The sequence below is a fragment of the Myiozetetes cayanensis genome, unplaced genomic scaffold, assembly GCF_022539395.1.
Source record: "Myiozetetes cayanensis isolate MyiCay16 unplaced genomic scaffold, myiCay2020 scf1, whole genome shotgun sequence".
NCBI lineage: Eukaryota > Metazoa > Chordata > Aves > Passeriformes > Tyrannidae > Myiozetetes > Myiozetetes cayanensis.
Window position 1 is genome coordinate 41,986,641 of NW_026086604.1, and position 13,914 is coordinate 42,000,554.

The 13,914-nt window shown below is 37.8% G+C and overlaps 1 protein-coding gene across 1 annotated transcript in view; it reads right to left on the minus strand.

Annotated features, from left to right (window-relative positions):
• Positions 1-13,914, minus strand: part of ASXL3 (ASXL transcriptional regulator 3) — a 129,683-nt gene that overhangs the window by 99,000 nt on the left and 16,769 nt on the right. Inside the window, exons 2-3 of the mRNA XM_050338730.1 lie at positions 4,650-4,732; positions 3,875-3,877 (exon numbers count right to left, since the gene is read on the minus strand). Of these exons, the coding sequence (XP_050194687.1) occupies positions 3,875-3,877; positions 4,650-4,732 (86 nt within the window). The remainder of the gene's footprint in view (positions 1-3,874; positions 3,878-4,649; positions 4,733-13,914) is intronic.

Below are 13,914 nucleotides of genomic sequence, written 5' to 3' on the forward strand. Positions count from 1 at the left end.
TTTAAGCAGTCTCCATTGGTCCTATTCTTCATGAAGTGCAGTGCCCCAAACAGAAGGGAACAGATAGGTTATTTCTGGTGATTCTACAGGAAATTTCCAGGTAATGACAAAAAAGGACAAAACCAAGGATGATACTAAGGTCAGAGTTTCATACAGTGAGAAACCGAGAGAATCAGAGAGAAGCTTTTTTTTTACTGTGAGAATCAGCAAAAATTTTTCAAACACATGACCTAGTTAAATATATCCATTATGACCATACAGGCATCTCCTGGGAAAAGAAAGACAGGAACAGAGAAGCATCTGGCAAGTTTCTGAGCCTGCACTAGGAACAAAAATCCTTGAATAGAAGATGCGAAAAGCAGTTAGAAAGGAAGGCAGTACTAGGTTTGACTCGAACCCATAGGGAAGAACCAGCTGAAAACATTGAGTGGTCATGCAGGGATGATTCTTCATTTTAGGAAAATAAGGAAGAACACAAAAAAAACCCAAAATCAGCCTCAGAAAATTAAACTTCAGCAAACACACTCACACAACATGCATAAAGATTTTTCTGTAAGCACACTAACAGATAGCAAACTGGCTTGCTCTTCCATGAAGGGGTAGCACTGAACATTTATACCAAAAACAGAGGAATGTTAATGCCTAATCAGAAAGGTATCTATGATTAGACAACTGCTAAAAACAACACCAGGAAAAAACATGAAAAAATTTATTAGATGATAATTAAATAAATTAGATATTCTCAAATCAGTTAAATCTGTTGAAATTCACCATAGGTAATGAAAGCTGACTGGATCAGTCTCAGAATTATCAACAGTCATTTTTGAGAATTTGTAGAGGATAGCAGTCATTCCAAAAGGCTGGAAAACACTTAGTGAATAGTTTAAAAAAAAAAAAAAAAGTAGAGATGCAACAACTGAACTTCAATTCCCCTCAAATATGGAATAAAAATTATTTGGAATTATTTAGTAAATAAGAAGTTGAGTAATACATAGAGCTGTCAAGAACAAGTTACTTCAAATATATCAAAATATCCTTTGTGACATAGCAGTAGACCCTGTAGCTAGAGAAGCAGCAGTAAGTATCCTATAGCCCAAGCAGGTATCCTACAGCCTGACCTAATAATTGTCTGGAAATTGTTTCTCATGGGACTTCCATAAGAAAAAAAGAGAAATACGTAATGCTGCAAAAGGAAACAAAGTTCTAATAAGCAGCTGACACTAAACTTGGAAGAGGTGCAAGTATGCTGAAAGACATGGTTAAAGCAATCTTATTGAATTAGAGAAACAGTCAGCAGAAAACCTGAACACAATTCAGTAATGGAAATTCTAGACCTTAACAGGAATAAATAACAGGAGAAATACAAGATGGAGAACAACTATTGAGGCAGCAGACCAGGGATTCTATGTCACACTAGCAAAATCTCATGCCTGGATGTATAAACACCAGGTTGCAAGTCTAGAAATGTACAACAGGATAGGGAAATGTTTTCAGAAGATCAGGACAGCAGGTTCTAGGATAGAAAATCCAGAGCACCATGCACTGAAGTGAGCTGCTGTCTGTTTTCCTTCTAAAAAGATTTCAATGTTCAGGACTGTTGCCCTGACACTGTTCACAGGGTGAGTGTAAAATAAACACTTATCCCTCCTCCCCACCACTCCCAGAAGAAAACCATCTTTTTCTACATCCCCAAAATGCTTGCCTTCAAACTTTTTATTCCTTCTAGGTAGCAGAACTGCCTGCTGACCATTTTACAATCAACCACCATAACAGGAAAAATATTTAACAAGTATCTCCCCAAAGACATGGAAAACCAGGTAGGTTATAACCTCTCAGAGGATGTATCAGTCAAGTTTTTATTTTTATTTGTAACATGGATCTGCTTTGTGACTCAGGAATTTTCCTCCTTTTGCATTTAATTATTTGAGTAATACAAAAATAAATGTGCAACTTGATGTCTTTATGGCAAACAAAGAAAAAAAGAAGCTGTATAGTCTGACAGTGTCTTTTTAAAGATTACACATAATGACAATGAGATTGCTGAAAATCATACATTATTTTTTCAGATTTACTACCACAGCAAAAAGCTTTAGATTAATTAATGCCGCAATAGATATGAAAAATGACTAAGCCAATTAATCTCATTCGTCTAAAAATGGAACAGTAGAGAGGAGAATTTTTGAAGAACTTCATTTAGAATTACCAAGGTTCTCCTGACAATGATAATCAGTATAAAGGAATAAGTATATTAAAGTAGTAACATATTCCTGGCACAAGTTCAGACTTGGAAGAATACACAAATCAATACAGAATAAAATACGCTCATGCCATTCTACTGCTTATGGCCAGGTGACTGCACATCATAAATTCACATCCCCAGCTGATCTTAGCTGGCTGCAGCAAAGAGACCAGGAAAGACCATCTTTAGTAACAGCAAAGGCACCACACTGGCAAAAAGGTACCAAAATTTTGCAGGGAAGGATGAAGTAAACAGGAGATGTTAAACTCAGGTACTGTGAAAACACTACCTACACACTGAGGACCAAACAACAAATACATATACAAAGTCAAATACCTTACTGTATCCTAGTAAGAGTTAGGCACGAAGATAACTTTGCACGTTTGTGCCAAATCACTATTGAAATGCAGCACAAACAACTTCTACATGAAATCAGAAGTTAAATGCAAATTCAAAAACTTTAAAAAAAATCAGTACAGAATCAGCATTTTTTCATTTTACAATTGAAGAATTTAGAATATTTAGGCTAAGGAGTTTAGGATCACCTAGCCTATAACAAAGTAGAATGATTCAAGTATGGAGAAAAGAATATTGAGTTTTATCCTTCTTAGTTTTCTAGACTCAGGACCACATAGAGCATCCTGCAATCTACCACACATTCACACTTACCTGCACATATCGTGCTATGAATAAAAATCATAACAAATCTGAATTTCTTTCCTGTTCCTAAGAAATGAAAGAAGTCCTAGCTTTGAACCTCTTTAAAGGAATCTTTCTATTATTATCCATTCTGCAACAATTAAAAAGGGCTTTGACATTTTCTATATTTAAAACATAAAACATTGCCTTCATTCCCTCCCATAGGTTTTCCACTCCAAATTTTATTCATGTTCTGATCATAGATACAATAATTTTTAAAATTACAAAGAAATGCTATTATCAGACATTTGAGCCCCTCCCATGCAGTTGTCTCATATCACAAGACGTAAGAAGAAGAAAGCAATCTAATCACTGCTGTGAGAAACAGTATCTTAGTAAAACAGATTTTCAAAATTGTGTTTTCTTGCTTCTTTGTTCTTGTATGCAAATCATTGCAGCCTAACACACATTTGGACATTCATTTTCTTAAGTTTTCATCCCCTTGTTTTCTTGGCATCACTGTCAAATACGCTTGAAGCAGTTTCTTGACAGGAACTAAATCACTTCTTAAATCTGTAAAAGGTGGCAAATTCAACTTCATCTTGCACACCATATTTTTTTTAATTTTAACAAAATACAGCTATTATGAGAATGTTATGAGGCTACCAACAAAGTAGTGCACTGTTATGCAGTGCAAACAATTGCACAGAGTGCTCTGTTTCTTAGGAACAACAGTGAATTCAGTAAAAATATGTCCCATGTTTACTTCTGGTTCACCTTTACATGGGGATTGAAGTTCTCTTGTCCTAGGCTTTAGGTTCCACACTAGAAGGATATGATTAAAATAAAAGTAGATGTCTGCCTTTGGTTTGAGACAGCAGCAAATATTAAAACGATTTATTGAAAGCAGAAAGATTTTACTATAACATCTGGAGAAGAGGAAAGTGCACCTTGTAGGAGACCCCCACCAAATAACCAATTTTTCCTTATTTTTACTTCCTGCTCAAGTTTCTATTTGCAGGTCACCAGAGGACCTACCAACTAGACAGTCACCTTTCAGAACAAGAAGCTGCATGCTCATCTGAACCAGGTGTCAATGGAAGACCAGTGTTTATTTCTGTAGGCTCTGGATAACCCATCTATCCTCCTAAAAGCCTAATTATTATCGCTGAAATCTATATCCAGAGTATGCTATTATTAAGCAACTCTGCAGTGGAGCTGCTGAATAAGTTATCAGTTGTTGTATCCATCCTCTGCAGCCACACAGATAAGCTCCCAGTGTTCAAACACCCCTCTCCTTTCATTCCCAGTTTTTTATCAGCATAACCCCTGTAACCACAGGCAACACCAGCATGTCCTAACAGTGATTTAAGTGCCAGACCACAAACCCAAGGGAGAGGAGAAGCGTGCCAAACTTCATCTCGCACCTTCTCCATGCACACAGTGGCAGAGGTAACCCAGTTGTCAAGCTTCGGTCTTCAAGCAAAAATGAGATGTAGCACTGGGCTGTCTGAGCAGATCACACTCTCTTCGTAAAGAAAAGCCACTGGACTTAAGCTGGCCCACAGACTCCTTTTGGAAGGTACAAAGTTAAACCACCCAGTAATCATTTTAAAAGGTTTATTATTGAACTAATAAACCTATCAGCTATATTTCCCACTTTGGTACTGGAAATCAATTCAATCAGCACTTTAAGTTTTGTAAAGATTATATACCATTCCTGGATGGTTTTCAAAGAGATAGCAAAAATACAAAACACATAAACACTGACCTTGTTTCTTTTAACCCTTCTTTCTGAATGACTTCCAATATTTGTTTTGCGGTCATTGGTGAGTTGGGATACTTTTCCAATGCCTGGAAAGAAAAAATAAATGTGTAAGTGACAAGACACAGCTGTCCTGTGAATCTGAAAGGTTATGTGATCATGCAGTTTTTATGTAGTCATTTGTGAAAGGCAGGGAACGGTAGTGTTGAGACTGGAGTCCTCTGATACAACCCAGGAAACTGCAGCACGAAAAAGATTTACTTGCTGGTTTTGTACATCATCTGCTACATCTGCCTGGGAAAAATTCTCACCAGGTTCCAAATACGAGACTTGAAATATGCAACTAATTTTACGACACAGCAACAGATTTTCTTTCAGGTACAAGGGGAAAAAAAAAAAAACCAAACCAAAAAAACCCAAGGGAAAAAAATAATAATAATAATAAAAAAGACTAGTACTTTCTTTAATTTTTATCAGTTTAGAACTATTTGAGGTCATTTGAATATTCGACACTTAGGTTTTGCCATGACCTCCAAAAAAATTTGCTAAAACCTTCCATTTGTAGAGCAAGAGCTACTGTGAAAATTGGCACAGTGAGGTTTCAATTTGAAAATGCTTTTTGCTTCTAAAAACAGTGAAAAATGAAGCAGTCAGAACAGTCACAGCACATAAGATGCTACATGACAGAGTGCAGTATATTTTTCCAGTTCAGTTCAGTTTTCCACTCCTTTGCCTTTTCCAATTGAGCCCAAAGTAACTCACTCCCCTTTACAGATAGAACCATCTTGTAAGGATTTTTCTGATTTTCCACTTCCTTTTTGTCCCCATCAGTTTTATGCCGTTAAACAAACAGCCACTCTTTTGCTCATGTGACGTGTCAGACTGACAGCCCTGGAAAATGAAACCTTTAAATCAGCAGTAAAAGGTGCTGCACAGGCCATGGCAATCAAGCTCCCCAGAGCATTTTGACCACGTTATCTCAGCCAGAACTTATATTTGTACCCTGTGCAAATATGACAGCAGTTTGGTCTGATTCTACTTATCCTGAGCTTCTCTCTAGTAGTTACCAAATGATGGCAAATGTGAAAGTAGCTACAACTATTTGGATACCTGCCCACTAGGAACTAGAGACACCACCACATCCTATCATGCAAGTCAAGCTGTGAAGGGTGCTAGCCAGGGCTGTAATTCAAGTAGCTCACCTAAAGCCAAAGCCTCCCTATTCACTCCAACTTGACCAGCTCAGCCCTCTCCTGTCATTTTACAGTTCTGATTTACTGACTGTTCTCTTTTGCAGCCAAAACACAGTTTATCAAATCCTTCAGTTCTTTGTTAGAGATGAGCTTTGTATCCTTTATCTTTCAGGTCCACAAAGGAAAACGTAGAAGTGAGGGCCGCACTAGGAAGGTCTGGGAGCTGAACTGAGCTTATCTCGTGTACATCAGTAGGCAAGATTCAAAAGGGATCCATCAGGAAAGTAAAACCCAAAGGTGATTTGAAAGGAGAAAAGGAAAGAGTAAGACTACAGCAATGAGTAAGGACAGAAGGAACTGCACACAGGGCTGGGGAAACGGCCATTGCACAGCAAGGGAAGAGAAATGATATGATGTATTAGTGACAGAACCACAATGACACATTGGAAAAATGACAATGTGTATAAAGATTAAGACCAGGATGAGAAAAGATTAATGGCGTGAAGAACCAAAAGTGGAAACTTTAACCTTCAGAAAAAAGACAAAGTAAAAGGACAAGGTAAAATGAGAACATACCAAAATAAGGGAAAAAAAGAACTAAACTGGGAACATTCCAGAGCGCAAACTGGAAAAGACAAAAGAGGATACTACACTGTACTGGACACGGCTATGAAGGAAACTGTGTGCACTTGAAAGTGGGGTTACTCACTGTGGAGGATTCCCTGTTTCTCTTCCTGAGTACAGGCCCCTCAGCACACCTGGGCAGCTCCTCCCTGCAATTGAGAAAATTTGGGTAGCCCTGTCCCCTTCTCTATGACATCACATCCTACTCTATAAAGTCAGTAAAGTGCCAAGTATTACCACAAGAGTTCAACAATAATGGTAAGGAAACAATAAAGCTATGCAAACATCAGAAGTGACCCTGTCCTGGACAATGGGAGAAGAGAGAGCAGTTTGTGCTGAGGAAGCTGCACTGAACTGGCTGTGGAAACAATGGCCAGACATATGGACACGGAAGATCATCTTCACCAAACAACAATGAAACCAACAAGTAGGATGCGTCACATCACTACAGAAAGTTTAATGAAACCCACAGGGCAGATTTCAAATACCACAGTATGACGTGAACACATTCAGGGTATAATGACAAACTGAAATGCAGAGTATGTTAGACAGGCTGAAAGTGCTGGAGTAAACAATTGTCCATTGTGTGGACTTGCTTTACGCCAGACATGTAGTGTGGGCAGCAGTTCATGTACCCATGAATTTAATTCTGTTCATCTAACCCTTTAAACCCTGTTATTTGAAGAACTGCTCATACCCTAACTGAAAAGCATTAATTCTCCAATTCAAACAATGCTTAAGTTGAAAATCCTGTTGTTGTGTACATGATTAAGTTTTCTTTATCAGAATGAAGATTAATTCAGCAGAGAACCTAAGTAAGGATGGGGTTTTTTTCTGCCCCTCCCACTATCCGGTCCATCCTCATCCCTGTTCCCGCTCCCCCACCCCCCGCTTCCCCCCAGTTTTAAGTTCACCATTTATCACAGTAAGAAAATAAAAATAATTACTTGTAAAAAACATTTCAATGATAGTATCACTTTATTCCCTCAGTTACAGAAAACAGCATCAGAGTATTCTTTAAGATCCTGTGAGCAAATGAATACACTGAACTGATAAATTACACTACCATCTCTTGCCTCTGTGTTTCACCATCAGTACTGCTAAAAGCCTGCCATCCCTTTTGCATTTCCAAGACTTTCAGAAATAATATTAGAAATTCAAACTGAATAACTAACTGTGCCTTAAGGCAAGTAACATGCTAAAACGCAGTAGTGTAGTTAAGTCACAGGCTCACAGGCTTCTTGGTCAGAAACACTAATGCACATCAGGGGAAAAAGCTCTAATCTGTTTTAAATATCTTTCCCCTTCCTCCCACTCCATCCACCAACACTCATATCATATATGGGCAGTGACTAATAACATTGAAAATAAAGCATGCCAAAGTACCGTAATGAAGAATATGACTGTTTCAATGTATTTTGTTAAGAAGCACAATGACAGAAGAATGGTTTGCACTGACTGCAACCTCTATCACAGAGGATCAAATATGCTCTATTTATTCCTGCCATTCAACCACAGCCTTTAAAAGGGACAGCCGCTAAATAACTGGGACAAATAATTTGATACCCATCAGGACAATCCGAAAGAGAACAGAAGTAGTCATTGCACAGAACACATTCTTGGTGCTCATTCAAACCCGGGTTAATGGTTCAAAGAGAAGATGGCTCAGATCCTAACAAGCACAGTGGAAATCAAACCTCCCAGCAAATGGTAGCAGCCTGACAAATTGTTATATTTGTGTCACCTACAAGTACCAACTCACAACTTCATATTAAATAATCGCACAGATGCCACAAACACAAGTATTCCCAGTTTCATTGGAAAAGTCCTGTCAGTTATATGGGACAAGACAAAATACAAATTCCTTTTCTCACCATAGCATCTATCATCTTTTGTGTGTTGACAACTGCTCAAAAGGATCAGCTGCCACACCAGGGAAAAAACACTTTCCAGTGAACTGCTAACAAGAAAACTGTAGTGCAGAGTCAAGACTCTCAGCTTTGCATAAGAGAGAAATCCTGAATGCTCAGCTCACCCACAAAATCAGAAGAGAACCCCAATATAAGTGATGGAGTTGTTAGTCTAATTTATATATACAGCTGCTTGTGACTACCTGAATCAAATCTGTGCAATCATTTGCATTTTAACCACTAGAGGGAACACAGCAGAGGGACAGAGTGAAGAAAGGCAAACCAGAAAGTCAGCCCTCTTGCCACCCATAAACATTCCTGTAGAAAGTGGGAAGCTTTGCCTGCAGCTACCAGTTATTACACTGACAGAAAACAATTCTTCTAAACAAGAACCAAGTGTGGCCTGATACTGTGCTGTGGTCCAAAAGCAGCAGGCAGATGAGTCTAGTGGGCTTGATGATCCTGATTGTGTGACCAGACTACAGTTAGCTGGAACTGGCCAAAGCTTCTTCCATTTCTGGAAGCTGTTGGCAGGGATCTGAAGGTCAGATAGCTGACAAAAACCAGGATCATTTTATCACATCTGCTTGGTCAAACCACTAGTCTGAGCCACTAGTCACAAACTGAAGCTATTCTCCTTAGAACATTATTTAAATTAACTCAGGAGGAGAAGAAAGAGGAACAGTACAGTTATTCCCAGTGCTCCTACTCATCAGCTAAATATGAGTCAGGCTGAACTACACAATGGACAATCTTGACTGCCCAGAGACAGTAGGGTGAATAGAAGAACAAAACAATAACTTTCCTTCTCCTAAGTAGAAAATATAAAATATTTTCTAGCCACCCATTACTAAATTAATGAATTGAAAGATGGAGTATCAAACAGGGTACAAGAACAGTGTCCTGGAAAAAATCCAGTATTGTCCTATCCAGCTGCTTATGTGAGGTTAACAGGAGGACTGACTTCTATTGTGGGAAATGCCCCACTAAAATCTTTTGTGTTCATTTTTGATTAACAGCTTTAGTCATTGGGGAATTATCAGCAGCCTGGTAAAAGTTCAAAGCCCTTTGTGTAAAGAAAGATGGGTAAATGGTTCAGAGAGGAGGGGAGGGTACAGAGTTCGGGAAGAAAGGAAGTGCACAGAGATTGGTAAGGAGACGAAAACAGTAAGGAGGAGTACAAGATAAATGAAAAAGAGGGGTAACAAGAAAGGAAGATGCACTATGATCCATTTTAACACAAATTCTCACAGAGATATTAGTAGAACTTTTGCTGATGGTGATCAAGAGAAAGATAAAGAGTAGTTTCCAGGTATTAAAATATTAAAAGAAGCTGAAACGGGAGTAATAATTCTCCTGGTAGGACTTTTGTCTTTGAGCAGTTGCAATTACAATACGGAAATTATAAATTCTAAGTAGAAGAAAGTGCATTTCATAAGACATGTCTTTCATAGTATGTCCCGTACTATGAATTTGTCTGTGCGATACATGTGACACTACAGATAAGCAAGAAAAGTAAAATTAAGCAAGGAAAGGAACAAAGATGTAACATGAATAATAAAGCAATACAAAAAACTTCCATAACCTGCTGAGACATAATAAGTTTTAACAGCAGTTACGTGTATACTTGCTAGTGCTCACTTTTTTAGTTTTAGAGATAATGCTACTGACCCATAGTTCAAATGGTTTAAAGTACACTGATAAAATAATTTTCTCCAGCTCTCTTTCACTCAGAAGTACTTCAATGTGAACTAGAGGGAACAAATGGTAAAGTATTTCCTGCAAGAGAATTTCTACTACAGAATTTGCTTACAAGATGGTCTGAAACTGTCTATCTTTGCTAACCTGCCATAGGATATGTAAGGCATTATCATCTCCTAAAACACTGAATGAAAGGAAAGAGCAAGAAAGAAGTTGACTGATTCCTTTGTTCATGCCATTGCTTTAACCGGATCACTCAAGGCTTGTTCTAAGACGTCTGAACACTTTCATTGTTCTTTTTAAAATTTATTTATAACATCATATTTCAAACAGATACAAAGGCAGCAACAGTTCTTTGGAAGTTCCAGATAAACTGTACACTTGACATTTTGAATTCAAAATAAACTGGATTAAAATTCAGTTAAAATTAAACATACAGTTGGGTTATTCCTTTAAAAGGCACAAGCTCCAACAGCGTGACATCTTGCCATTGTTAGTGGTCTCAAAGATCATGCCAGAAAACGTACGGTAAAGTTTTCAACCTTAAACAACTGACTTACAATAGCTTATTGATCTGGTCTGACATACTGAAACATATGGAAACCTTCACACTTCTCTCTTTGCTAATGCAATCAGCCTGTCCAAGCAATCAGGAACTTCCACTTAAAGGCTCTGTCAGCACAGACTCATAAACACCTCTGTGACTGTAACAGCATGAACCTCATGAGCACAATCCTATTAGATTTCTGCAAGATTTGGATCAAAGATACCCCAGCGAGCATGATTTCAAACTTGCTACCCTGGTATGGGTTCCACTATTAGCAAAAGGATTACTAATGATAATTTCAGTTCAAGCATCCAGATTCCCTGAATCATAGCTCAGTTCTGACAGTGCAGTCCAGCCTCCAGATTTCTGACTAGCCATGCAAGACATACCTCTTCTTGCATTCCACTCCAACACCGCATTGCCTCTCCCTCAGCCCAGCATCTTCCTACTCTCCAAGTGCTACTCTCATCTTCTGAGGTGTTGCAGTACCCTTAACTTCCATTTCTCCCACCTTTCCACATCCCTACCAAAATACTTTTTCTTCTCTAGTCCTTACCACAGTACAAGCCTACAGGATATTCCCATGTCCTCCACCTCCTCAAACATGAGCACATTCATACAGATGCACTTCACTGTCATGGGTTCCCCAAAACCCATACACAGGTACACAAGTGCCACCCAGGTAGTCAGCACTAAATACCTTGCCAGCAGCACACTGTACCTCTCAGGTGCTGACAGGACAAATTGTGTTGCCAACCTCCTGTGGCTTGCGGACCATATTCTCAGACTATTTAATTTAGAGCAGAAGTTTCATCAGTGCACCCAGTTGAAAAACATGGGTCAAAGCTGTTTAAAGCTACGAATCATTATTGCAGAGAAGGGACAAGGAGTAAAACACAGCTCTGTCGCCAAAAAATATTACTGAAACCATACTCATTCAGTGATCACACAGGCCACAATCCTGAAATGCCTCTAATTCCAGCAGGGATAAAAATTCCCCTTTGGCACTTACCCCTGTATAAATCAGAGACCATGCTTAGGTGACTGGAACTAATGGAGCTGAATGGACATGAGGGCCCTGTCAGCTACCTTTATATTACAGATAACAGAAGAAAGAACTACCACCAGCGTGAATACATTCATCACTACCAAGGGAACAAAAAACCCCCCCAAAATACTAAGTAACATCAAATCTCAAGCATATTTGCTTCCATATATGCTGTTTTCTCTACTGAAAGATGATACAGATTACTTTTTCCTGAAAGGTCTGCTGTATAACTTATGTTTCATCGTGGTAAAATTTAAAAAAAAAAAAAAAAGAAAAGAAAAATAATTACAAAGAGTAAAACTTATAGAAAAATCAACAGAGAGAATGAATATGTGTTTGTTTCGGAAGCCTTCATCGCTTAATTTCCTCAGGCAAACATAATGTGTAAGGGCTACTTTCAATGTGAGAAATAAAATTCCTACTGGCTACTCTCTGAATGTACCAAATTTAACAGGAGGTGACAGTTGTGCCGATTTTCTTGCCATTGCTTTACTATCAGAGCTTATCTTGTTAGACAGTATCCTAAAGATACAGACCTAAGATTTCCAGAAGCCAAAAAAGAAAATAGGAAAAAAGAAAAAAGAGGAGAAAATAGAATACAAATAAAATATTTTAAACTATGCACTCTACATAAGTATTCTTACATATTAGTTTGGGTTGTTTTAAGTATTTCATCCTGGTAAAACTCATACACTAAAAAGATAAGAGAAGTTTCATGCTGCAACTGACATTGACTCCATTAATGCACCATAAATATATTTATGTTTCTAAAATATGTTTAATGACAGCAAACATAAAACTGTAAAAACTATATTTCCATTTTAATTTTGTGTGATAGATGGCATGAAACTAACTCATGACATTTACAGCACATTTGATGTTTAGGTGAACAGCCAGTATAAATCACACTGATCCTCTTAACCTCACAAAGGAAGTCCATAAACTTCACAATTCGTTTGTCTGGATTGTTCCTTACTCATAGCGTGATACTCTCTCCAAAACAATAAGCAAATAGAGATGCAGAAAATAACTAAGAATATTTCTTAGTAATTTTATCCCAGAAAGAAAGATCAGAATGTATCTAATGCATGCAAAACCTAGAACGAAATTCCTGAGAGGTGTATAGCAAGTGGTAAAGTTGGAAAAAATAAAAGTCCCTTGCAATCACAGACACAACAAAAAGGCACTTTCAGTTCTTTAAGTTTCCTGAGCCCACCTGTTCAAGTAGGCAACCTGGAGGCAAAATGGAAAACCAAAATCTCCACAAAATGAAAACTTATGATTTTGATATTGTTTTGATTTCGGATATTATTTTTTGGGGGGAAGGGTGCTTGTTTCTTTGTTTGCTTTACATAGGAGAGTTATTCTTTCTTCTCAGAACAGACAATAGAAAAGAGCAGAGTCTTAAAGAGTTCTTGGATGTTATGCACCATTTCCTTCCAAAGTTTGCACAATTATTTCACATCAGGTTTTGTTATTCTGAATCATGACATCATTATGTACAGAACAGAGTTCACTGGCACAATCCAGATCTGCTGCTTAAATTGCTCTGAGAACAGATATGATAAGTCATGTTTTTGAACTTAAGAAATACAGCCTTCTCATAGAATGTGTAAAGAGAGAATTCTTTTGTTAGCTGTCAGTGAGATTTTGCTATCTCTGTTAAATATATAATGGTTAGTGTCATAACAAAGATCAGCCATTGTGTTATGGCATTTATCTTCATGAGTGAAGAGAGGAAGGGCTACTGTGATTTATTCCGTCTCTCCTCATGAGACGATTAATGTCATAAGAGATTAGTCTTCAGTACTGACTCGTACACAGAATAAAATACAGGGCAGGAGTGGGATGCTAGGCAGTTTTAATTGCCACAAATTTGGAAGCCCACATTACTTACTTACATATGGCATGGTTGACAATTAGTCATCTAAGACTTTCAAAAACAGGGGAATATTTTGCAGCTCAATAACTCATATCCATTTTGTGTCATTTATTTGTTCAGTCCTTTTCAGCAGTCTTTTCACACAGTCCTTTTCCCCATCTCATCACCTAACTCCACCCACACTTGTCCTCTTAAATACACTCTTTATTGTAGAACTGAAGTCCATATTGGTTGTTTATAGCAATTTTGGTAGCATCTGTTTAAAGGTTTAAAAAAATACACTATTTAACAACTATTACTGAGAAACATTTGTCACAATACAGGCAGATTATAAAGAACAAATAATGGTTCTGTATTTGTGTCTGT